Genomic DNA, 26,337 nt, shown 5'->3' with positions numbered 1-26,337 from the left:
ACTCGATCCATACCTCATACCACATGCAAAAATGAATACAAAGCAGATCACAGACTGAAGTGTAAAACCTCAAATTATAAAACTTCTAGAAGAAACACCAGATAAAATATTTGTGGCTAGAATCTGCATTTTAACAAGATCCCTGGGTTATTCTTATGCACATTAAAATTTGAAAAGGACTGCCTGGCCCTGTAAGTTGTGTTAGTTTTGCAGGTGAAAACTGGGGATGGAGGAGGAACACTTGCCTCAGCAGGAGGCCAGCATGTGCAGGGACATAAAAGGATGATGAGTTAGGGAGGGGTTTCACTGAACAAGTTCATGCAAAAGGTTTTACCAGTGTGCAGTGAAATTTTTAAAAAAGGGAATGGGGCAGTGCAATGAGCATTTTATTTCTAGAATTAAGTTTCTTCGTGTTTTAAAATGATAAGATCATATTTTTCTTCTTATAAAATGGAAGTGCTAGCAAATTACAGATTTTGTTTTCGTTTGAAATAATTTTTTTTTTTTTTTTTTTGGCAAATGAAAAGTTGGCAACCCTGTGTTTCACTCACTACCCTTTTAGTTGTTTTTGTTACTGTTTTTTTGACCTATGAAATCCAAATGTTTGTCAGCTACCGTGTTAGAGAACTAAGACTGTTATAGGAAAGAGGTCCCGATCCAGACCCCAAGAGAGGGTTCTTGGATCTCGTGCAAGAAAGAATTCAGGGTGAGTCCACAGTGCAAAGCAAAAGCAAGTTTATTAAGAAAGTAAAGTGGTGAAAGAATAACCACTCCATAGACAGAGTAGGGCATTCCTGAAAATAAGAGGAGGAACGCGTCTGCCCTAGGTACAGTGCTTGTATATATAGGATAAAAAAGATCATGGGGGAGATGTGCTCTGCTACAAGGATTTGTGATAAAGGATTGTCTTAATTGCTATATTTTGCAAGAACTGATATTATTCTCTTTAAAGCAAAATTAGGAATGCTTTTGTTCTCAAGATATTGGGATATTAGGACACTCCCAAGTCTGGGTCCGTTTAGTAAACATTATCAGTTTGTTCTCTTAACCATGAACATCTAGAGGCTAGGAATACCTAACTTTCTGGGAATGCAGCCCAGCAGGTCCCAGCCTCATTTTCCTAGCCTTTACTGGAGCCTTTACTGGAGATGGAGTCACTCTGGTTTGAATGCCTCTGACAAGAGTAGTTTAGTAGAGGATGGGGCCAGCGTTGGGCAGCTAGGGTGGATAGGGCCAGAGAAGCAGACAGAGGTCAGATCCTGGAGGGCCTGGTAAACTATAGAGTTAAATATGGTCCTCAAATCTTTGAAGGTTCTGACATAATTAGATTTGGATTTTAGAAAGATGACTTCAGTGGCTGGGTGAAGAAGGGATCAGAGAAGGATGAAAAGGAATAAGGAAACCAGCTAGGATGCTCCTGGGGGTGGGGTATTAATGAGAGTGTGAACTAAGGCAGTACAGATAGTAGAGAAGACAGATTTTGTCACATTAAGGAGGTAGAATTTGACAGGGCTGAGCAACGTATTGGGTGGAAGAGATAACTTTATATTATTTAAATTATTCTCTGCGTTTAAATTTTGGTGAATTTAGTATTCCCAAATAAGTGCAAGTGAGTGCATTTTTTAAAACTCTTAAATGGATTGATTTAAATGACTCTAGAATGATTGAGCTTCCGTGCAGTGTAGTCCCTCAAAGACAAAAAGAAACTCATTAAAATGAGATCAGAGGGTTAATCCATTTGCACACGAAAGTACCCATTCATGAAAAGCTATGCTGTGTGAGTCAGAAAATACTGATTTCATTCATTTTATTACCTACATAACTCCTTGAGAGTATGGTGGCTAGTAAAAATATTAGGCGCTGCTAAGCTTTTTGGATTTTTATTTTTGCAGGGCTTAACTTGATACTGATACATATTATGCAGAGCAATGATTTACATATTATGCTTCATTACAGAATGGCCTTTGGTGGAGGGACTATGTGGCTTGTCAGCCTTAACTCAAGCTCAAGATTCTTTTGAATTTCAGAATTTTTTTGCAGTTTGATAAATTCTTGAAGAAAATTTTAGAAAATAATTTAGTTGCAGCTATTGCTTTTACCCCACTTTCCCCGCAAAAACAAGGGCTAATAAACAGAAGGTTCTGTTTCTATGGCTTCTCTGTGCATTTAATGAGTTTCCATATATGCTTTTTTTATTGGCACAGTTTAAAATCAAGGGAGGTCAAGAATATAATGAATTGTCTCTGGCAAGAGACTTTTCTCCAACCAAAAATAAAGAAATTTTGCTATCGTGGGTTCATCTCCACTTTTGTACACCATGTACTTTGATATATCAAGGACCATTGATGCACAATTCTATAGAAGCTTATGGGAAAGGCTGAATGTGGAAGAAAAGGTAATGTGATTTTGATTTATGGGATTTATTAACATTCATGAGTATACATTATGCATCACAAAAACCCACAGGAAGAAAGGTTGATTATGGGAGGAGGGGTTATCTGTATACTGTGGTTTTCCAAGATAACAGGGTTCTTCTTCAGCCGTTTATTCAAAATCATCACTTTATTCCAAGCAAAATTGTAGAGGGCAGTAGTTACTGTTGTTTGTTTATTTGACTTGGCAGAGGAAAGATATGTTATTGTCTTTTAGATTTTTTTGTTTTATACCTCCTTTGTATTCCTACAAAGCATGTCAGATGTATTTAAAGTTTGTGAGAAATGGTTAGTCTTATTTTTAAATATAGGCTGGATTATGAGGGCTTTTATTATTCCATCTGGAAACTCAGTACTTGCCTCTTTGTCACAAAGGAAAGTAGATGGATATTCGAAATAATGTAGGTTATGTAATGTGGAATCTGAATTATTTTATGCTCTTTGGTGTTTTTCAGTAGTGAGGAGAATTTAATCTTCTAATGAAATACATTTAAGCACTGCAGAAGTAGGCATTTCCATCTACTCTGCTAACTTCAAAGACGCCCATATGCTATTATCTCCTTTCTCATTGACATATATTACCATAATATATATGGAGAATATTTGACATGAGAGCTTTTAAAAAATTTCGAGCAGGATTATTCTGATACTGTGTATCAATTATTATTAGTTTTAACAATTGGGCAAATATGCTAGATAATTAGCCTCAGCTATTCAAATCTTTAAAAGCATTAATTTATTCAAGGTGGTTCATTCATTTTAGAAGCACAGAATTTGTTATCTAGAAATAAAGTGTTTTATCTGTGAACTTTTTATTAATACCAATAAAGGATATTAAATCAATTCAGATTGCTAAGTAAATGACAAAAGTGTTTAGTACTGCTTGAATTAATAATCACTACTATTTTTCTATTTACAATCTCTTTGTGCTCCCAGAAGAGGCTGTTACATATATTTATACAATTGTTGACATGAATCAAAAGCTGAAGATTTTTAAAAACAGTTTGTTCTGGGCAATTTCAAATATATACAACACACAAAAATAGCAATATATCCATCACCCAGCTTTAGTTATCAACCTTTGTCAGTCTTGTTTCGTGTTTCTACTCCTTCCACCCTTTGTTGAGTATGGATGTTGGGATTTGCTGTGAACAAATTTTAGATTATCCTTTTACCTGTTAATGCTACAGTACATATCTATAAAGGATAATTGGTTCCACATACCCCAGTGCCTTCATCACACAGAAATAAAAGAATAAGCCGGGCGCGGTGACTCACACCTATAATCTCAGCACTTTAGGAGGCTTAGGCAGGTAGATTACCTGAGGTCAGGAGTTCGAGACCAGCCTGGCCAATATGGTAAAACCCTGTCTCTACCAAAAATACAAAAAATTAGCCGGGCATGGTTGTGGGTACCTGTAGTCCCAGCTAGTCCTGAGGCTGAGGCAGGTGAATCGCTTGAATCTGGGAGGTGGAGGTTGCAGTGAGCTGAGATCACGCCATTGCACTCCAGCCTGGGCAACAAGAAACAAGAAGCCAAACAAATTCTGGACTTCTGAAATGAATGAACCACCTTGAATAAATTATGCTTTTAAAGATTTGAATAGCTGAGGCTATTTATCTAGCATATTTGCCCAATTATTTAGGCATATTTGTCAATTATTACCGACCCTTTCCCCATTTTCTTTCTCAAAAAAAGGGAAGAAACGAATAATAATTTCTTAATATCATTTAACATTTTCAAATTTTCCTAATTTGAACATATTTTTTCTCTTGATTTATTCAAACAAGTGGACAGTCAAAGCTCATGCACTTTATTTAACTAAGACTTTGATGTGCCTTTCCCCACCATTTTCCTATATAACATTTATCAAATCATTTAATTCCTCTACAGTCTTAGCTAGTACCTTCACACATCTGCTGGGGATGATTATATCTTTGTTCTGCTCACTGGGATGATTTCTAAAGGATAAAGAGAAATAGAGACAGCGCAGGCACAAGAGTTGGACTTTCTGTTTTCTGTTCTGCTCTATTTAATTTTGTTAGTGGAAGTTACTTTCTAAAACCACATTCTACCCAAGTTGGGTCCATCTTATTAATGGAGCATTTCTTTCTTTTTTTTTTTTTTTATTTGAGATGGAGTCTCACTCTGTCTCCCAGGCTGGAGTGCACTGGCGTGATCTCGGCTCACTGCAAGCTCCGCACTCTGAGTTCGAGTGATTCTCCTGCCCTAGCCTCCCGAGTAGCTGGGATTATAGGTGCCTGCCACCGCGCCCGGCTAATTTTTTGTATTTTTAGTAGAGACAGGGTTTCACCGTCTTGGCCAGGCTGGTCTTGAACCCCTGACCTCGTGATCACCTGCCTCGGCCTCCCAGAATGCTGGGATTACAGGCGTGAGCCACCGTGCCTGGCCTATTCATGGAGCATTTCTAGTCACCACTGAAATACAAGAGGTGGTATTGAAAAATGTGTTTGGCATGTTTCTTATGAGACTATAGCAAAGAAAAGTGGTTATAATCTAATGATGCATGATTGGATTCCTCTTTTCTCTGATGAGGTCTGCATGCATTCATAGAGAATATTTTGTCTCATGTTCCAGGATATCAGGAAAATGGGAGTGTAGTTGAGTTACAGTTATCGTAATAATCTTATCATTTCATCTGGAAAAGGAAATAAATTTTGATCTGGTCTTGAGCTAATTTCCTTGTCATTAGTTGTCTTCATTTTGGGACTGGCATTTCTCAAAATTTGTCTAAGAGTCTGAGATATTAACTCTCAATTATTGACCCTTTCCCCATTTTCTTAGTGGTCTTTCCAGTTAAATATATCTTAGACCTTTTCATTCTAATCTTTTTTACCTTGTTTTTCATGTTCAACCTTTCACATTTTCCATATCTTTGTCTCTGTGAAGACCGTATTCTATTAATAGATTGCTTTTCATTTATCTTACAGTTTATACATTCCTTCTTCATTTGTAGCTAATCTGATTTATTTGTCCATTGAGATTTTTATTTTATTTTATTTTATTTTATTTTATGTTTTGAGACAGAGTCTTGCTCTGTTGCCCAGGCTGTAGTGCAGTGGCACGATCTCGGCTCACTGCAACCTCCACCTCCTGGGCTCAAGTAATCCTCCCATCCCAGCCTCCAGAGTAGCTGGGACTACAGGTGGGCTCCACCACTCCTGGCTAATTTTATTATTTTTTGTGTGTGTTTTTGTAGAGATGGGATTTCACCATGTTGCCCAGGGTGATCTCGAACTCTTGAGCTCAAGTGATCCACTGTGGCCTCCTAATGTGCTATAATTAGAGGTGTGAGCCACCGTGCCCAGCCAGAGATTTTTATTTCAATAATAACATTCTCAACCAGAATAACTTTTAAAGACCTGCTTCGTGATCAGCCCATGGGCATCTTTTTTTTTTTTTTTGAGACGGAGGGAGTGTCACTCTATCACCAGGCTGAAGTGCAGTGGCGCAATCTCAGCTTACTGCAACCTCCACCTCCCAGGTTCATGTGATTCTCCTGCCTCAGCCTCCTGAGTAGCTGGGACTACAAGTGCGTACCACCATGGCCAGCTAATTTTTGTATTTTTAGAGATGGGTTTCACCGTGTTGGCCAGGATGGTCTCGATCTCTTGACCTCGTGATCCACTCACCTTGGCCTCCCAAAGTGCTGGGATTACAGGTGTGAGGCCCTGCGCCCAGCCATGTGGCCATCGCCATCTGTAATTGCTGCACCGTTGGCAACTCTATGAACCCTACAGTTTTGGAGAGAGAGAGTCATTCTGCTATTTTCCTTTTTTTTTAAAATTGTTGTAAAATATATATAACATAAAGTGTATCATTTTAACTATTTGTAAGTGTTCAACTCAGTGTCATTAAGTATATTCACAATCTTGTGCAACCATCACCACTATCAATTTTTTCATCATCCCAAACAGAAATTCTGTATCCATTACACAATCACTCCCTGTTACCCTTCCCCCAGGATCTGCTGTGTTTGTAAGATGGCTATCCTGGAAGGCAGCAGTTAATCCATCTCAGATTCAGAACAGTAGCAGCCAGCGGCATCCTCTGAACCACTGCTCTTTCCAGTTACTATTTCATTGTTTCTACTGAGCATTTTTCACATGCCTGCCACTGTAACTGACTGGAGGAATATAGTGGTGAGTAGGATGACACAGACCATGCCCTCCCACTGTGTATGGAGCCAAGAACAATATTTAAATCTATATTATTCCTCTAATGGTATCATCCCGATTTCTCCTACAGGGTGGTATTGATGAACACTCTCATATTGTTGAATTGCTTAGGCTGCCAGTTCCAGGGTGGTACTCATGTTTCTCTTGCCTGTGAGGGACTCTGGCTGAAGAGCAGATGGCATGGCTGAGGCTGATGCTGATAACCAGGGCCCTGTCCAGCCTCCCTGATCTTCTGGCGCATTGCTGTTCCTGCTGCTTCCTTGTGGGTTCCTCCTCACCACTGCTTGGACAATGTTCATTTTTCTCTTTAATTTCCCTTTCTTTTTTTTTCCCCTGTATTTATATGACCTTTTAAAAGCACTTCCTGTATGCTAAATACTGTATGTGATAAAAATGAAAGTATTGTAGGTACTTTAAAAAAATTCAAAGATAAAGATGTTTGAATTTTTATTCAAATAAGGAATTATTGATTATTCAAGGAATTTCTTGTATTCCTTACAAGAAGGACTTGCTAACTAACATTGATTAATGTGATGTGTCCTAACACAGGCCTTTGCAAGGTACAATGGGATTCTGGAGCTCAGTTTTGCCTGAGGAATTGCAAAGGCTTCATAGGGAAAGTGGATATGTGTGTAACTCTGGGGAGAGACAGAGGGAGTCAGGGAAGTATAAAACCCACAGCTATGCAAGGACAGGAAGTCGTGCTTAAGCATTAGTCAGTAAGAGTTAAATTACCATGAAAACAAAAGCAAGTCTACAATGCAAGGGCACTATCTGCAGACACAAAATAGTGCTGTTTGTAAGAAAACTACTCAGAATGACCTTGTGGCTCATCTTTTCCTTCCCTCTCTGAAGGGTCTTACTACTGACTGTCTAAGACAACCATTTCCAGGTATATTGTTTGTAATTTCTCACCTGGTATATATGGGTCCCATTAACCTCATGTTGAGACTTCATTTTATAGATTTTTAAAACGCTGAAAATGTTGTCACTTGACTGTGATTTTAAAAATTCTAAATTGTGAAGGTTTTCACAGCCTTTGGATTAAGAGAAATGACCCAACTGATAAAAACTCCAAGGGGAGATGGCTAGAATAAAGAATACACCTTGCTGATGCAAATGACTGCAAATAACCGGAATGGCGGTGTTTTTTTAAAGCAAGAGTGCCATTAGAAACCCAAGGTGTGGAAATGTAAAATAGCCACACCTCTTCTCTGGCCGCTGACTGCTGAGTTGCTACAGCTGTGAGGAAAAAAAATCCAGGTGTATGATTCAGCAGTTATTTGGATCTGTTGTACCAAGGTCATTAACGTGAGAACTGAGCTTCTTGGCAAGAGGGGACCAGAGGCTGGACAATACTGGACAACACCCAGCTTGAGTCCCCGATTCTTGAAACCCCTGGCCAGCCACCTCAATTCACTTGGAATTTCCACACAGTAGCATCTGTCTATCACGGAGGAACCCTGGATACAAAAGATACACAGTGCATTGTGGAAGATTGGGTTTAGTTTATTTACTATATGTGGTTAGAATGCATTTGCTGGGAACCTCTCAGTTTGTTTTTATTACAAGTGACTAAAGAAATCTGATAATCATAGAGAAATCAACTTTTAAAAAATCTTTCAGCTATGTTTTCTAAGAATCTCTGCAACGTTTTCTGCATTTGAAGCGTTTTTGTTTTTGTTTTTTCTCTCTTTAAACAAATGACTATAAAAACTACATCCTGTTGCTCAAAGTTTTTCTCTTAGTTTGCAGATCGCCGGGGGCTGCCTTCCTTCTGTTTGTATTGCTGTTGCAGGGTGTGATCTGTAGAAAAGTATTCCCTGGAAATTCAGGGTCTTCGAAACACAGTGGGCTTCACTTCTCCCAGCCCCTACCCCAAGTTACTTCAGTGGTGGCAAAAATAACAATTGTCCCCTGGGAAATGAAGCTCATTGCTATGGTAACTAATGAAGGTTGCATCATTCTAGGGCACATTTTTAAAAGCCTGATTTCAACATGGGTAGACGCCCCGTCTTATTTTATTCAGTAGCTTAGCAACCTGTGGTATACTGTTTGTTGCCACCCCCAGCCTTCCCTTTTCTCTCAGAAAAATGACCTATATAGATAGTATTTTATTGTAGGCACGTTTTCACTGTGAATATAGTTCAGCTCTTAGGTGTGCTTATGATGACCTTATTTTCTGGACAAAAATTCAGGACACATTTTGTGTCTGTAAGGTAAAGAAGGATTATTCTTCTGCCTCTCTGCTGGCGTTTTTCTCTTGACTACCCCTTAACTCTCGGTGTTTGTCTTTGTTGTTGGCCTTCTTTTCTTATTCTCTGGTAGCTACTCCCTATATGCTGATGTCTCCCAAATCTTAATTTTCAGCCCGGGTCTTACCCCTGAACTTCATGTAAACCGTTTTCTCTGCAACAGCCCTAACTGGATTTTCCCCACACTCAGTGTATTCAAGATGAACTCAACATTGACTTCCACAAAAATCACTTGTTAATGAATGATACCACCATTCATATGACACCCCACATCCAGCCAGCCCCCAATTCCTGATGCTTCTACTTCCTGACTGCTCTAAAATCTGTCATCCTCTCTCTTTTAGGCCTTCATCGTTTTTTACTTGGTTTGCGCCTGCATCCTCCAAACTGGTTACTTCAGGGTAATCCCGCCTTTTCTAGGCTGCCCCCAAACAAAGAAAAACAAGCGTCGGTGGCCTTCTGCCTGTTCTTTGTCCAGGCCGGATTCTCACCACTCCCGCTCACCTTGCCTACGTGGGCGGCAGAGGCAATGCTCCTGCAGAACGTGCTCCTACACCCTTCACTTTCCTCTGCCAAATGCCTTTTCACCCTGCATTTCAGGCGCCATCACCTCTGAGAAGCTTTGTCTAGCCCTGCCTGAGCCCGGGCTCTGTAGTCAGAGTTAGATGCCCTCACGTGCTCCTATTACAGCATGGGCATCTCCATACCTTAGCTCTTATCTTGCTGTGTTGTAATGTTCTATGACCTGTCTCCCCCTGTGGACCGTGAGCTTCCTGACAATAGAGGTGGCATTTGTTTTTCTTTGTGGTTCCAGTGTGTTTCACATACTAGTACCTAGTAGGTGTTTGATAATGTTGGTCGAGTAAATTAATGAATCAACAAGTCAATGAATGAATGTATGTAAGTGCACTTGGGGGGCAGTAGGGGAGAATTCCTAACTTCTAGATTTTCATAGTCTTGGAAAATCCAAGTTGTTCCAGAAGCTGTTTTTCATTATCTGCATCACTATAAGCAGACTCCTAAAGATTGCTAGAATATAGCACAAAGGATATGTCTTTGCGGGCTAGGATGGTTAGGGGCATGAACCTGGTGTGGTGCTTCACCATATCCAGTTGGCCCTTCTTATCTGTGGGTTCTGCATCCATGGATTCAACCAAACTTGGATGGAAAATATTTGGGGGAAATGGGGAGGAAGGTTGGTTGTATCTGCACTGAATATGTATAGACTTTTTTTCCTTGTCATTAGTTCCTCAACAATACAGTATAACAACTGTTTACATAGCATTTACATAGTGCTAGGTAATATAAGTAATTTAGAGATTAAAGCCTACGAGAGGATGTATGTAGGTCATATGCAAATACTGTGCCATTTTGTATTAGAGACTTGAGCATACAAAATCTGGGGGAGATCCTGGAACCAGTCCCCCATGGATATAGTCATGTGTCTCTTAACAGTGGGGATACATTCTGAGACATACGCCATTAGGCAATTCAGTCATTATGTGATTGCCATAGCATGTACTAACACAAAACTATATGGTGTAGCCTACTACATACCTAGGCTGTATGATACATATAGCCTGTTACTCCTAGGCGACAGATTTGTATATCATGTAACTATACTGAATAATGTAGGCAACTGTAACACAAATGGTAAGTATGTGTGTATCTAAACATAGAAAGCATATGGTAAAAATATGGTATTAGAATCTTAGGGGGACCAGGTTCAGTGGCTCATGCCCGTAATCCCAGCGCTTTGGGAGGCCAAGGCGGGAGGATCACTTGAGGCCAGGAGTTCCATACCAGCTTGGGAAACATAGTGAGACCTCCGTCTGTATAAAATTTTTTTAAAAATTAGCCATTTATGGTGGTGAGCATCTGTAGTTTAGCTACTTGGGTTGCTGAGGTGGGAAGATCACTATTTGAGTTCAGTAGTTCAAGGTGACAGTGAGCTATGATCACATCACTGCCTTCCTGCCTGGGCAACAAAGCGAGACCCTGTCTCTGTTAAAAAAAAAAAAATTTTATGGGACCACCATTTTATATGTGGTCCAATGTTGACTGAAACATTGTTATGTAGCCCGTGACTATATATGTATATGCATGTATACACACGCACACACACACACACACACACGTGTCAGTTTAGCAACTGTGTCTGATAAAACTCTACTGCCAGCTTATGTGTGTCAGCACAGTTTAAAACAATAAAATACAAACTAAAAAATTGGAATCTCAAAAAGGGAATCAAAAACATATGATTCCCTGCTTAGTTGAACATGTGAGTCCCCCTCTGCGTGATCAGACTGACTACTGTGCTGAGTGCTGTCCCTGAGGTCACACTTGTCTTAGTTAAGGTTGTAACTGAGGCAGGCACTGAATTTAGTCTGAGAGAGTTGGGGTGAGACGGGAGGCATGTGGGAATTCCCTGCCCATCAGTATTTCTTTAGGAAATAAGAGCTGGAGCTGTACAATTAAGGATTCATGGTTCTCTCCCATCATCTTACCCAGCACAATGTATAGACTTCTCAGTATCAACCTAGCTTCCTTGCTGCCATTTTGCACTACATGTCTGTCTAGGTGCAAATCAGAGGACTTCCTGACAGTGGACAAGTAGGTTGGGGTGGCCATGGCCATAGGGAGAGATTTTTGATTGATTCTTTTAATCTTTCACAAACAGTGAGCACCAGTTTTGGATCTGATATAGTGCTTGGCCTTGGGGCAGATATCAAGTATGGTAAAATGTGGCTCCTTCTCTGCTTGCATTTATAGCCCAGTCAAGGAGCAAACCAGCACTGATCCTAGTAGAACTTTGATAAACACCACAATTTATCTAACATCTGCTTTAACCTTAAAGAAGCAATTTTGGGGTGAGGGGAGGGAATTTAGAGGATGGGTCAATAAGTACAGCAGACTACCATGGCACACATATACCTATGTAACAAACCTGCACGTTCTGCACATGTATCCCGGAACTTAAAGTAAAATAAAAATAAAATAAAAATAAAAGCAGTTTTGTTTTAGGTCTCAGCAATAGGGCTGATATTTAAAAGTAATTTTAACATGTTGAAATGTGATCAGCTATATCCAACATAGAATGAAATTATGCTGTTTTTAAATAGCTCAGGCCAGGCATAGTGGCTCACGCCTGTAATCTCAGCACTTTGGGAGGCCAAGGCAGGTGGATTGCTTGAGGTCAGAGGTTCAAGACCAGTCTGGCCACTATGGTGAAACCCTGTCTCTACTAAAAATACAAAAATTACCTGGGTGTGGTGGCATGCACCTGTAATCCCAGCTACTCGGGAGGCTGAGGCAGGAGAATCACTTGAACCTGGGAGATGGAGGTTACAGTGATCCAATGTCATGCCATTGCACTCCAACCTGGGCAGCAGAGTGAGACTTGGTCTCAAAAAATAACAAATAAAAATAAATAGCCCAGTTGCTGAACTACTTGAGACCCACTATGGGCTACCTCATCTTGGTATTTTTTAGATGAGCATTGTCTGTCTCCCAGTGTTGGTTTGTGCCTTGTGCTGGGAGCTTGGGAGAGAGGAAGAGGCAGGGAGAGAAGAAAACAGCACGTGCAAGATGGACTGTGCAATGCATTTGGCCCTGTCCTGTTCCTGCGAACTCAGGGCTTTGTGTGGGGGAGGTGAAAGGACACTTTACCTGCGTTTCAGCGGTCGGACATTTTTCCCCCCCAATACCCTGACCTCTGCTGGCTTAATATGACTCTTAATCACAGTTGTCATTTTCTGAAAATTTTCTTCAGGGAAAAATGTTTTTTGTGTTGCTCTTAAAATATAATTTTCAGAAAAATTAAAACTTACTTCTAAGGCTTTGTATAGTAAAATTTACATTTATTTAGGAAATTCCTAACCATCCAAATAGCACTTTTGATCTCTAAGATGCAGAACCTTTTTTTTCTTTTTAAAACTGCTCTTGTACCTGAAGAGATAAGAGAACAGATATTTTTATATACTGTACTTTTATTTTTAGGTGTAAAGAGTTGATGTAAGGAGGGCAGTACGTTTAGTGAAGAGAGCTCTATTTAATAGGGTATTGTAAAGATTAAATATATATGTAAAGTGTTTTGGGGGCTGTAATTTCTTTAGAAATGTTTGTTATTAGAAACACAAATGGTTTCTGTTTGCTGATCTTGCACCTTGTAACTTTGCTTAATTTATTTAATTAGCTTTAGTCGTTTTTTTCTTGAGTGGATTATTTAGGATTTTCTGTAAGTAGAATTATGTCATCTTCCAATAAAATAGTTTTACATCTCCCTTTCCAGTGCGGATGCCTTTTATTTCTTTTATTTGCCTAATTACTCTGACTGGGACTTCCAATAATGTTGAATAACAGTGATGAAATTGAGCATCCTTATTTCTGATTTTAGGGAGTATGTTTTCACTTTTTATTGAGTATGATGTTAAGTGTGGATTTTTCATGAATATCCTTTATTAGGTTAAGGAAATTTTCTTCTATTCCCAGTATGCTATGTTTTTTTTTCACGAAAGATTGTTGAATTTTGTCAAAGGCATTTTCTGTGTCTATTGACAGGGGGGTGTGTGTGTGTGTGTGCGCGCGCGCGCGCGTATTCATTCTATTAATGTGCCATATCACATTAATTGATTTTCTTATATTGAACTACCCTTGCATTTCTGGGATAAATGACACTCGGTCATGGTATATAATCCTTTTAATGTGCTGTTGAACTTGGCTTACTAGTATTTTGTTGTGGAATTTTGAATCTCTCTTCATGAAGATTTAAGTCTGTAGTTTTCTTGTGTTATCTTTGTCCAGCTTTCGTAGAATGTGTTTTAAAGTATTTTCTCCTCTTCTATTTTTCTGAAGTTTGAATAGGATTGTTGTTCATTCTCCTTTAAGTGTTTGATTGACCTCACCAGTGAAGCTGTCTGGCTTTGCACTTTTCTTTGTTGAGAAGTTTTTGATTATTGATTCAATCTCTACTTGTAATAGATTTGTTGAGATTATCCATTTCTTCTTGAGTCAGTACTGGTAAATTGTATGTTTCTAGGAATTTGTTTATTTAATCTAGATTATCTAATTGGCTAGCATATGAAATTTTCTCGTATAATCCTTTAAATTTCTGTTCTGCTAAAGGTTTGTTACTTTTGCTGATCTTTTCAAGGAACTGACTTTTTGTTTCATTGATTCTCTATCTTTCTCTATCTTTTTTTTTTTTTTTTTTCCTGCTCTAATCTTTGTTATTTCCTTCCTTTGCTGACTTTCGGTTTAGTTTGCTTTTCCTTAAGGTATAAAATTAGGTTATTGATTTGTGATCTTTTTTAATATAGGCATTTATAGCTATACATTTCTTCCTGAGTACTGCTTTCACAGCCCCTAATACATTTTAATGTGTTGTGCTTTTGTTTTCATTCATCTGTAAGTATTTTCTAATTTTCTTAGTAACTTCTTCCCCAGCTTTTTTTTGTTCCTGATTTTAGCCTCATTCCCTTATAGTTGGGGAAGATCCTTTGTATGATTTCAATCTTAAAATTTATTAAGGATTGTTTTACAGCCTAACAGCTGATCAATCCTAGAGAATGTTCCATGTGTACTTCAGAAAAACATGTATGTTCTGTTGTTGTTGGTTGGAGTGTTGTTTATATATCATTAGATCTAGTTGGTTTGTAGTGTTGTTCAAGTCTTCTGTTTCCTTATATGTGTGGATGTTCTTTTATTGCAAGTGAAAGACTTCAATTATTGTGGAACTCTCTATTTCTCCCTTCAATTCTGTCAGTGCTTATTTTTATTTTATTTTATTTTTTTGTTGAGATGGAGTCTGGCTGTCACCCAGGCTGGAGTGCAGTGGCGCAATCTAGGCTTTGCCTCCTGGGTTCATGCCGTTCTCCTGCCTCAGCCTCCCAAGCAGCTGGGACTACAGGTGCCTGCCATCAAGCCCGCCTAAAGTTTTTCTATTTTTAGTAGAGACGGGGTTTCACTGTGTTAGCCAGGATGGTCTCGGTCTCCTGACCTTGTGATCCACCCGCCTCAGCCTCCCAAAATGCTGGGATTACAGGCGTGAGCCGCCGTGCCCGGTTACTTTTCATATATTAATATTTTGGGGGCTCTATTCTTTGGAGTATATGTATTTGTAATTATTATTTTTTTGATGAATTGACCCTTGTGTCAAAACATAGTGTCCTTGTCTCTTGTAATAAACTTTGACTCAAAACCCATTTTATCTGTTATTAGTATACCCACCTAGCTCTCTTTTGGTTACTATTTGAATGGAATGTCTTTTTTATTGTTTCGTTTTCAACCTATTTGTGTCTTTGGGTTTAAAGTGAGTCTCATTTAAGTAGCAAAAGGTTAGACCGTATTTTTTTAAAATCCATTCTGCCAGTCTCTGTTTTTCAATTTGTGAGTTTAATCCATTTATATTGAAAGTGATTACTGATAAGGAAAGACTTCTGCCATTTTGCTATTTATTTTTTTGTATTAAATCTCTTTGTTTTTTGTTTCTCAATTTCTCCACTATTGCCTTCTTTTACGTTTGAATTTCTCCACTATTCTTTTACGTTTGAATTTCTCCACTATTGCCTTCTTTTTTTTTTCTCATGTACCATTTTGATTCCCTTATTTTTCTCTTCTGTATGCCTAAATTTATATAATCTAGTTTGAATTGATATCAATTCATTTTTACTAGTGTACATTAAATCTGCTCCTAGTTAGCTCTGTTCCCACCCCTTTTGTTGCCCATTTACATAGATAGACTTAAAATTCTTGTTTTATGCATATGTCTTTTAATCCATTTAGGAAACAGAAAGAGGAGTTATAAACAAAATATACAGTGATACTTGCTTTTATATTTACTTGTGTAGTGACCTTTACCAGTAATCTTTAATTCTTGTATGGCTTCAGGTTACCATCTAGTGTCCTGTCGTTTCAGCCTGAAAAACTCCTTTTAACATTTCTTGTAAGGAAAATCTACTAGTAATGAATTTCATTCACTTTTGTTTATCTGAGAATGTCTTAATTTTCCCTGCATTTGGAAGGATAGTGCAGCTAGATAGAGAATTCATCTGTCATTCCATATTGCATATGTTGGTACACTTGATGATGGCCCATAGGTCTCTTATGCTCTGTTTGTTAATCTTTTTTCTTTTTACTTTCTCCTCCTCAGACTGGGAAATTTCAATTGTCCCATCTTCGGGTTTGCTGGCTCTTCTGACTCTCAAACCTGCTGTTGAGCCTCATTATGGAATTTTTCATTTCAGCTATTGTACTTTTCAGTTCCAGAATTTCGCTTTTATTCTGTTTTGAAATTTCTATCTCTTTATTGATATTCCCCATTCTTTCATACAAACCTTGCCCTAATTTCCTTTGTTCTTTATCTATTTAAAACTGTTAAAGTCTTGGTATAATAAGCCTGTTTTAGTTTCTTCATGGATGGTTTCTGTCAATTTCTTTTTTTTTCTGTGAATTTCTGTCAATTTTCTGTAAAATTTTGTCAGTTTATTTGTTTTTCTTTTCCTTTTTCTTTGTATACTTTGCAACTTTTGTTAAGAACTGGACATTTTGAATATTATAATGCAGTAATTCTGGAAGTCATATAATTCTCCTTCTCCAGAGGTTGCTGTTCTTACTTGCTGAGTGCTGTAATTATCCATTTGTTGAGTGACTTTTCCAAACTATTTTGGCAAAGACTATATTCTTTGTTGTATGTGATCACTGAGGTCTCTGTTCTGTTATGTCTGTCAGCCAGTGATTTCCTTAAATGCCTGCATCCGACAAGGATAAAAAAGTTTCTGTCTCTAATTTCTTTTGAGAGACACTGCTTGGGAAGCCCTTCAGCCCTAAGGGTTTGAGACAATAGCCAGCCTTTGCTCCAGTGTCTCAGTGAATTTCCAGGCAAATCAAAACACCTCCTACAAACTGTGGAGGACGATGTTCACTTCCTGGTACAAGCAGGCCACTCAAGGAATATGAGCCACAGTCTCCATGGCTGCCTGCCATAGGGATGGGGCTGACAGTTCTTGCCAGCTTAGTAGTTGATTTAGTGGAGGGACTGATTTTAGAGTGTCTTACTCCACCATCTTCTGTTACTCTGGTATTGATTCTTATTGAGGTAATAATCTCAATATAACAATGTTGTATTAACATGTATTGTAAAAAGAACTTGTTTAAGAGAAGAGTGAATGCTGATACGCATATCGCTGTATTAGTATGTGTATGCATAGATTTAATTCTTATAAGTTATTTACCATTGTATCTATTCACCTCACAAATTAATATAATTGACCAAAAAGACTGAATTTTGGATGTATATGTAGTGGTGCCACTACATATCATTACATCGTAACTCCTGGCCGTGCAGAGAAAATGTTCTTTATTATATCTGTAGTTGGTTTAGTCTTTTTCCTACTACTTATTTATTTATTTATTTTTAAATTAATTTGTTGTTTTTGAGACAGAGTCTTGCTCTGTCACCCAGGCTGGAATGTAATAGCTCCATCTCAGCTCAGTGCAACCTCCGCCTCCCAGGTTCAAGTGATTCTCCTGCCTTAACCTCCCGAGTAGCTGGGATTATAGGCATCCACCACCACATCCTGCTAATTTTTGTTATTTTTAGTAGAGATGGGGTTTTGTCATGTTGGCCAGGCTGGTTTCGAACTCCTGACCTGAGGTGATCCGCCCACCTTGGCCTCCCAAGGTGCTGGGATTACAGGCATGAGCCACTGCGCCCGGCCTACTTATTTATAGAAGACCTCCTGATTAGCTGGAGTGGCGCAGGTGGCGGATATCCAATATAATTTAAAACTCGGTCCAGTGTCTTTAGGAAGTATCCAGCTCTCTCTGAGATAAAAGTGCTCAGTTTCTCACTCTGCTTTTAACCCTGGGATGGCTTAAGAGTGTGGGGTGAGATGTGTGACCTATGATCCCCTGGCAGTGGGACACTGACTTTTTCCAACTGTTTGATGTTCACTATTTCCTCTGGTCTCTGGAATAATACCTTTCAACCTCCTACTTGTGTTTGCCTTGCTGGCATATGCTGATGATGCTACGGCTAGTGCAATTCATGGTCAGGCCTTTCTGTTTAGTCTGAACCTCATGATACTTCCCAGCTAGTTGAGTCTTTGGCACCTGCTCTCTGACTTCTCCTAGGTGTCTGCCTTGTCTCTCTACAGCTGCTGGCCTGGAACTTCATGCGCAGCCTTTGGTGCAGTATCACTCTGTTCCACAGCAAGCCCCACGGACACCACTAGCTCAGAAAATCTGCCTCAGAGCTTATAATTACTTGAGCATATTTGGAAAAACTCCCTTGAGACAATGGCTTGCTTGGCTTACAAGACCATGGACTGTATAATCCTCTTCATGTCAGAGACTGCATATTTTTTCATTTGATCTCTTTGTAGTCCCTTCGCTAATAAAACCAAATAGTTCCCCAGTCAGATGAATGCTTCCAGCTGTCAAGGGCAAAGGTCAGATGCTTGGAAAGGCAAAACAACAAGAATGAAAATAATAATTTCCAAACACTATCATGATTACACACGTGTGGCATGATATTTAAAGAGTTATATGTAATTCTAAATTTGTAGAAGCCTCAAGTTTAAGGAATATAGAATCTTTAGACAGGTATATATGGTGTTCATTTATATGTATTTATGGTTAAGATACATATGTATGTTAAGATATTCTCTCTCTCTCTTATTTTTTTTAAGATGGAGTTTCTCTCTGTCACCCAGGCTGGAGTCCAGTGGTGTGATCTTGACTCACTGCAACCTCCACCTCCCAGGTTCAAGTGATTCTCCTGCCTCAGCCTCCCGAGTAGCTGGGATTACAGGCACACACCACTACTACCAGCTAATTTTTTTATTTTCAGTAGAGACAAGGTTTCACCATGTTGGCCAGGCTAGTCTCGAACTCCTGACCTCAAGTGATCCTCCTGCCTCGGCCTCTCAAAGTGCTGGGACAGGCGTGAGCCACCGCGCCTGGCCTCTCTCTATATATAATGTTAAGAGGTTTATTTTCTATGTATCAGCATTTTCCCATGGCTAAGAATAATGTGATTTCATGCACATATTTTCTTCTGTTGTAGGACAGTTCGTGTTTGGTTAAAGAGAGACAGTGGACAGTATTGGCCAAGCATATACCATGCAATGCCTTGTAAGTATCCAAATCTCTGTCTTGAAAAACCAGACATATATCCTAACTCTCCTTCCTTCCCAGATTGCCTTCTCTGTGTTTTCTTCTTAAGTGGAGAAGACTGAGGTTGGGATTCTCATTATAATGAAAAGTACCATATTAAATCATTTTAGATTTTCTAAGGCTTTCACTATGTAAAGTAAGAAAATTGTTCTGAAATTGACTCTATATTCATAGCTTCTGAATAAGATTAATGGAAGAAGGACTACAGCACATAGGCTGTCTGATTACAGCAGTCTCCCTTTCTTTTCCAACTTTTTGTTCAGCTATTTTATGAAGTATGTCCTTAGGCAATTCAGAATTTTGTCCAGTGATTACATTTGTGAAGTAAATTTGTCCTTGCCTTATTGTTATATCATTTATTCAAATTCAAGACATTCAGCATTGAGCATTCAGTTCTCAAAAGGATTTGCTTAGGATTGAAACATTCTAATTAGAAGTTGATTTCATTTCCCCAAGATCGTATCTGAGAATTATGTCCTTGCACTGATAAATAATGAATCTTCCAAGTACACTTTTAAAAGAAAAGATACGTGTGATTCTTAGATTATTCCACTGGCAGAAGTTCCCCCACAGCTGAAGAAGAGCTGGCCCCCCAAAATAGGAATTTTCTTTTCAATCTAGTCTTTTGTCTTTAAAATTAATGAAGTTTGGGCATCCTATCCCATGTTTATTTTAGTGTAAAATAATTATTTAAATTTAATATTACTTGTATTAAACATTTCCCTTACTTCCCTCCCTTCAAACCTTAATTAAAATTGACATTGTAGAAAAATCCCCCAGGTTTGTTGTTTGGACTCCTATACCTTCTGGCTTGCTGCAGTGTACACCTCATCTCTTGATATAAGTATCCCAGTTTCAGAAGCACATGCTGAAATAAATTCATGCTAAATTGTAGATTTGCTTAAAATTCTGCTTCTGGCAAAAGGATACTGTAATAACTCAAACAACAATTTTGCTTGTTATAAACAAATGACTATTAATGATATAATAATTTTAAATGATTTTCAAATTATCTTTGAGGCTTTGCATGTCTTTAGAATTTTGTAGTAAATAGATGATAACAACCAAGCTGAACAAAGTATTCAACCCTTTTGTGGGTAGAAAAAACTTCTTGTAATTCTGAATACTATATCCTTCCTTTACCTGTTTTGCTTCTAGAAGATATTGTTGTACATTACGGGATCAAGCTGAACTTTCTTTTTAAGCCATGGCAGTGATGAGGGTTTAGATAAATGGAAAAGTAGAGAATTCTGTAGGATTTTTTTCTTGTTGTTTGTTTGTTTGTTTTTGAGATGTAGTCTCCCTCTGTTGCCTAGGCTGGAGTGCAGTAGTGAGATCTTGGCTCACTGCAAACTCCGCCTCCCGGTTCAAATGATTCTCCTCCCTCAGCCTCCCAGGTAGCTGAGACTACTGGCGCATCCCAGCTAATTTTTGTATTTTTAGTAGAGATGGGGTTTCACCATGTTGGCCAGGCTGGTCTCGAACTCCTAACCTCAGGTAATCCACCCACCTTGGCCTCCCAAAGTGCTGGGATTACAGGCGTGAGCCACCGCGCCTAGCCTTTTTTCCTATTTTTTAAATGATATAACCAGTCTTTTTTCTGGTCTTGCTTCTTCATCAAACCTGCCACAGTATCTAACTGTAAGAGATAAGGGAGGGCTGTATGTAATCCAGCAAGTTGAAGTTGGCCTCAGAGATCAATAGCTCACATGACTCTGCAAATAGGAAAGGCTGACCTGGGCACAATGATGGGGATTTGGGGATGGCAAGCAAGGAATCTTCTTGAGATAAGCATTAATAGGAGCTTCATGAAGGCACAGGATCCTAAGCAATTGCTAACTCATTCTCTTCCCCCTATACAAATATATACACATTTTGGTGTCGTCCTGTAATGCTCTCTTTATTTGGATATCAGTGAGATACAGAGAAGCTTTTAGTTGCGTTTTCATCATTTATTAAGCTATATGCAAGAATGACTAAAGGTCACTATAGCTCTTACACCTGGCATAGGTGCTCAGTAAATACTTATTGAAGGATTTAGTCTGATAATAAAGATGTGTTTCCCTGAGAGGATTATCATCCAGTTTCCTTACGATTGAACATGAACTTTGAGAAAGAGGACCTTGTGATTATTTGTATACTTTGCCTTTGGTGTTCTACTAAATGAGTTAAGAAGGGATTACTTTGCTATTCAAAATATGATCTGTGGGCCAGTAGCATCAGCATCACCTGAGAACTTATTAGAAATGCAGTCTTGGGTTCTATCCCAGAGCTACTCAATCAAAATTTGCATTTAACAAAATCCCTAGATAGGCTGGGCGGGTTAGATCATGTCCGTAATCCCAGTGTTTTGGGAGGCCAAGGCAGGAGGATTTTTTGAGGCCAGGAGTTCAAGACCAGCCTGGACAATATAGCAAGATGCCACCTCTCTCTCTTCCTGTCTCCAAAAAAAAACCAAACAAACCCAAACCCTAGATAATTTGAATATACTTTAAGGTTTGAAAACATTGTCTTGTGACATTATAGCAAACATGTTGATGATCTATGTACATGTTTATATGAACACATGTAAAGCCACACATATATAGTGTTGATTGGTAACTATATGGATGTAAGCATACATGCTAGTCAATCAAATGTTTACTGTGCATCTACTGTGTACAGGCCACAAATCTAGATGCCAGGGATTTGCAGACAAACAAGATGTATATGGTCAAGATGATTTCAGTAATCTTTTGAATGGATTGAAAAGATTACTGCTGTGTAGAGGTGAAAAAGAAACTTATCTTCATCACAATTGGTTAGAAATTGGCTTTGGTGTTTCTAGGAATCTTATGCATTCAGATGACATAGTAATTGACCTGGGCAAAAATTTAAGATTTGTTTAACTTGAGAGAGGCAGAATCTTATTGCATAAGGAAATAAGCTACATTTCAATCAGTTAGAGAACATGAAATAGATTTGAGTTTCCAAGGAATTGTTTTGTAGTCCTTCCTATTGAAAGCTGTTTTGTTAAGAGGTTACTCAGTATTATTTGTAAATAATGGTTATGTGATACTGGTTTCAGAATAGGTGAAAATGCACAATATATTCAGAGGCTATAAAATAAATATCACAAAGCAAATATTACCGTATTTTGTGTTTATTCTACTACATAATAAGTAGCATTCCAAGTATACAAGAATTTATTCTTGTGCATGTATTAAAATGACTTATTTGTTAATTTTGTCCATTAAAATACCTTTTTTTTTTTTTCTCCCTGAGACGGAGTCTCTCTCGGTCGCCAGGCTGGAGTGCAGTGGTGCATTCCTGGCTCACCGCAACCTCTGGCGCCCTGGTTCAAGTGATTCTCCTGCCTCAGTCTCCCGAGTAGCTAGGATTACAGGCATATGCCACTACGTCCAGCTAATTTTTGTATTTTTAGTAGAGCCAGGGTTTCACCATGTTGGCCAGGATGGTCTCGATCTCCTGACCTCGTGATCCGCCCGCTTCAGCCTCCCAAAGTGCTGGGATTACAGGCGTGAGCCACTGTGCCCGGCCTAAAATACCTTTTAAATACAGTGTCGTGATCCAGGTAAGAGAGTAAATGCATTATAGCTTTGAGAAGAATTTGAAGTTTAATGAAAGGAAGGAAGTGGGAAGGCATTGCTTGAGAAAGAATAAATAGTGAAGGCCAAGTTTGATGACAGGAAACCAACTTGAAAGGCAGTGTGATGAGGCTGAGTGATCTTGGGGGAGTTGCAGACAAGAGAAAGAAGAGCAGACGCATCGTGGTCAAAAACACAAGCACTGCTATGGGGATGTGGGATGTCTTCCTATCCAGTCTTTTCTGAGAAGCTCCTCCTCCGTAGAAGGGAGCCAGGAAAAACCAAGCTTGCCTGGTTAAGGCTGTTTGTCCCTGGGCCAATCTGATTTTCCCAGGAATTTAGAATTTGGAGGCAGAAATGCTAGTCTCAGCCTGGGCAGGGCCTTTTTACTGGGAACATATAAACCTAAGAGCTGTGAGGTGTTTTTGTGCATGGAGAAAGAGGAAAAAAGCTGATCTGCAGGGAAGGAAGAACGTCTGGCTCCTGATGAAGAGAAAGCCCAAGCAAGTGATGCACAAGATTTTCCTCATCCTACTAATCCCCTGAGAATCCTGGCTCTGTTCTGCCTATTTGAGCTCAAAAGATACCCCTCTCTCTTATTGGATATGCCCATTTGTTCCTAAATTCACCTGAGCAGATTTCTATTACTTGTAACTGCAAGTATTTGACTAAGCCCGGGCCTCATTGTATACCTCCTAATTCCTACTCTTTCAGTTTTTCCTGGATCTCTGTGATCTTTAATGAGAAAGGACTGAGTCATGGCCCTGTTGGTGACATAGTAGAGTTAAGCTTAACATAGCCTGGAAAAAGGTGAGGGCATGTAAAGAAGGAAAGCAGAAAGTAGTATTTGATCTTGTTTAATTTTTTTGGATAGTTCATTCAACAAATGTTAAGTGTTTCTTCCACATGCAACATTGTACGATGTACTAAGGATGTAGTAGTTAAATATGGCAGAGGGTTCCTGTCTTTGTGGTGTTTACAGTCTGGTGGGGAAGGCAGACATTAAATGAATACCAACCATCATGTGTGGTGAGCGTTGTAATGTGGGAAGCAGGCGTAATGGGGACACGGTCACAAAGTCTGCCTATGGAAAGTTCATTTTAAACCCTACTCTCTATAGAGAATGTGGGGATGACTGCTGACTTGTTTCGTAGTTTGCTATAAGCTAGCTGATTTTTATGGATGAATGAGACATCAGAGCTTTTCCTTATCAAATATTCTTTCAAAAAAGAATACGTGTATCTTATGTAGTAGCTGCACATTGCCTGTGACAGTATCAACTTACAGCACACCCATCTGGGACCCTGCACGAGCTTGTAAACCAGGCCCTCAGGGTAAGAGTGGAAGTTTCAGTTACAGCCATAAATGTGATTATTTGTTCCAGGCTTCTAATAGATATAATTACAACCACCATAGTTGGATCACACTGTAGAGAAAAATCATGTAAAAAGCACAAGCATTTCTATTTCTGTGGTTGATTTATTTCATATTTGCTTTACCAACTAGGTTTGCCATTCATGGGGTCAGACCTTTGTCCTTTGAGAGGTGACGGAGGAACCTCTTGCAGGAGGTGGTGCAAAGAGCTGGAGATTTTTCTTACTCTATCAGATAATTGGATGTCATGCCTGGCATTTATTGCCAACTTCTCCCTGGTTATGGAGAATAGATCGATCAACTTGGCTGCCAGAGATGTTGTGAATAGGAGGCTTGAGAGGACTGGAGCCTCAGGTCAGGTGTGTTGGAGAATTGGAAACCCTTTATGGGTTCTGTTCCTGCCAGGGCAGGCAAATGGAATTTACTTTGGCTCCTAAGTGTTTATAAATTTTTCCACAAAGCCAAACAAGACTTTTTTTTTTTTTTTTCATTTTTTCAAAGGTAGTTACAAATAAAGAGGCACACCTGATGTAGCAATAAAATGACCTGCCTTGTGACCTTCCCAGTTCTCTGCCTTGGCCTGGTGGGATGGCATTTGCCCAGTCTGACGTGTGGTTGGGCCGCTCAGTTTTCACACAAGTATGGATGCCTACCATCTGTTCAGTTAATGTTTAAAGTATAGGAACTCAAGGCCTCTCTGAAACATGTGATTTTGAACTGCTTGCTTCCCAGTTTTTATCAAAAGCCTGTTTGAGAGAAAGGCTATTTGTAGTGAACAGCATGAACGATAGTTAGTCTGATTATTCCTCTAAATTTGGAGTTTTCCCACTTTGTGTCAGCCCTCTGCAGAAATGCCTTCATTCATTGTGCCCTCAGCTTACACTGATGTGTACATTATATGAAGTGCTTTATGCCTGTTTTTGAAGTAATCATCTACCATAATGTGCAGTGCCCCTTTTATGAAGGAGCAAAAAGGTGGATTATTTTTCAGAATGAGGGCCAGGAACTCTTTGCTGTCTCAAAGGCAGAACTTCCCAGCCTATGTGACACAGCCTACTGGTGTGGTCTAAATGGATTACATTAGAACATGAGAACTGATCCCCTTAGCTGAACAGGGGAGTGGAGAAGAGGATGGAGGGAGGGCTAGTCTCTTCTGTTTATTCCAGTGGCTTTACAAATATAATTTTCTGTGTGTATTATGAGGCAGAAAAGATTGGGAGCAATAGCCCTAGGACCTGGTACTTCGTCATTATCGATAATGTGAAACATGAAACCAAACTGAATCTCCTAACAGATCTTTATTTTAATTTTTTTTTCTGTTTACACACACACACACACACACACACACACACACACACACACTTTTAGTCATAACTTCTTTTTGCTTATTTCTATTGTTTGGTTTTATTGGTTTTATTGTATCTGCTTTTTAAGCCATTTTAAATGGTAGGGAATACTTTAAGAATAATAAATAATCTTAGTTAAGAGTTCTATGGAAAGAATATTTGAATATAGTCTATTACTTACATTAAATTCAACCTCCAAAAATGTATTGTTTCAATTGCAGTATTCAAAATGGCTTGTAGGTTAGATCCTATGCCTGGGTGGGAAACTGGAATTTGATTTTCATTTTTGCTATAATTTGCTGAATCACTTTGGGCAAGTCCTTCACATTTTCTCTGCTTTGAAGCCTAACAAATAAACTGTTATCTTTGTTCTCAAATTTGCAAAGATATTTTGGTTATTAGATATACCAAATAACTATTTGTAAAATGCCTTCAGGTTCTTGATGTTTAACAATATTACTGCCATTGTTGATATTAACCCAGAGTTATTAGGAAAAATTGGCTACTTTGTGGAGTTGTAGCTGGATTGGTTTATTTTTCTCATTTATTGGGACCATCATCTTAAGGTAACAGATAAGTTAAAATTGGGGATTTGGAAAATTAAGTTGATTAATGTGTGTATATGCTTTTATCTGGAATGGAAATGAGTTATTTTGTAAGTGAGTTGAAAGTGTTAGTTTTCCCATTGGTGAGGAGGACTTTCGGTAACTTTAGACTGTGGAGGTGGTGTATGCTTATTCCACCGCCTCTGCTGGGTGTTTTGGAGTGGGGGAAAGTTCATGTGGGTATATTAGTGGTATTATAGAAAGGTATTTAGAATTATGAACTTGGCAGTTCTGCTTTTGTGAGGTGGTGATTGTTTTCCTGACTTTTAAACATCTTTAACTCAGTTGAGAGAATTTCTTGGCAGATTGGGAGAATATGTATATACTTGGGATATGCTCATTCTGTTGTTTTAATTTATACC

At 38.8% G+C, this 26,337-nt stretch overlaps 1 protein-coding gene and 1 long non-coding RNA gene across 8 annotated transcripts in view; one reads left to right on the top strand and one right to left on the bottom strand.

Moving 5' to 3' along the window:
• The window catches only part of LOC105490744 (WD repeat and FYVE domain containing 2), a 202,629-nt gene that overhangs the window by 81,066 nt on the left and 95,226 nt on the right, over positions 1-26,337 (top strand). For all 7 annotated transcript variants that reach the window (XR_011615035.1, XR_011615036.1, XM_071081623.1 and 4 more), the window contains one exon: positions 18,954-19,021. Coding sequence is in view for 5 of the 7 variants with exons in the window: in XM_071081621.1 (XP_070937722.1) it covers positions 18,954-19,021 (68 nt within the window). In the remaining 2 variants the exon portion in view is untranslated. The remainder of the gene's footprint in view (positions 1-18,953; positions 19,022-26,337) is intronic.
• LOC139359186 (uncharacterized) overlaps positions 1-26,337 on the bottom strand; it is a 48,200-nt gene that overhangs the window by 1,696 nt on the left and 20,167 nt on the right. The gene's annotated exons all lie outside the window — the stretch shown is intronic.

Source organism: Macaca nemestrina, chromosome 16 (assembly GCF_043159975.1).
Source record: "Macaca nemestrina isolate mMacNem1 chromosome 16, mMacNem.hap1, whole genome shotgun sequence".
Lineage (NCBI taxonomy): Eukaryota > Metazoa > Chordata > Mammalia > Primates > Cercopithecidae > Macaca > Macaca nemestrina.
This window is presented reverse-complemented; position numbering and strand designations above follow the sequence as displayed.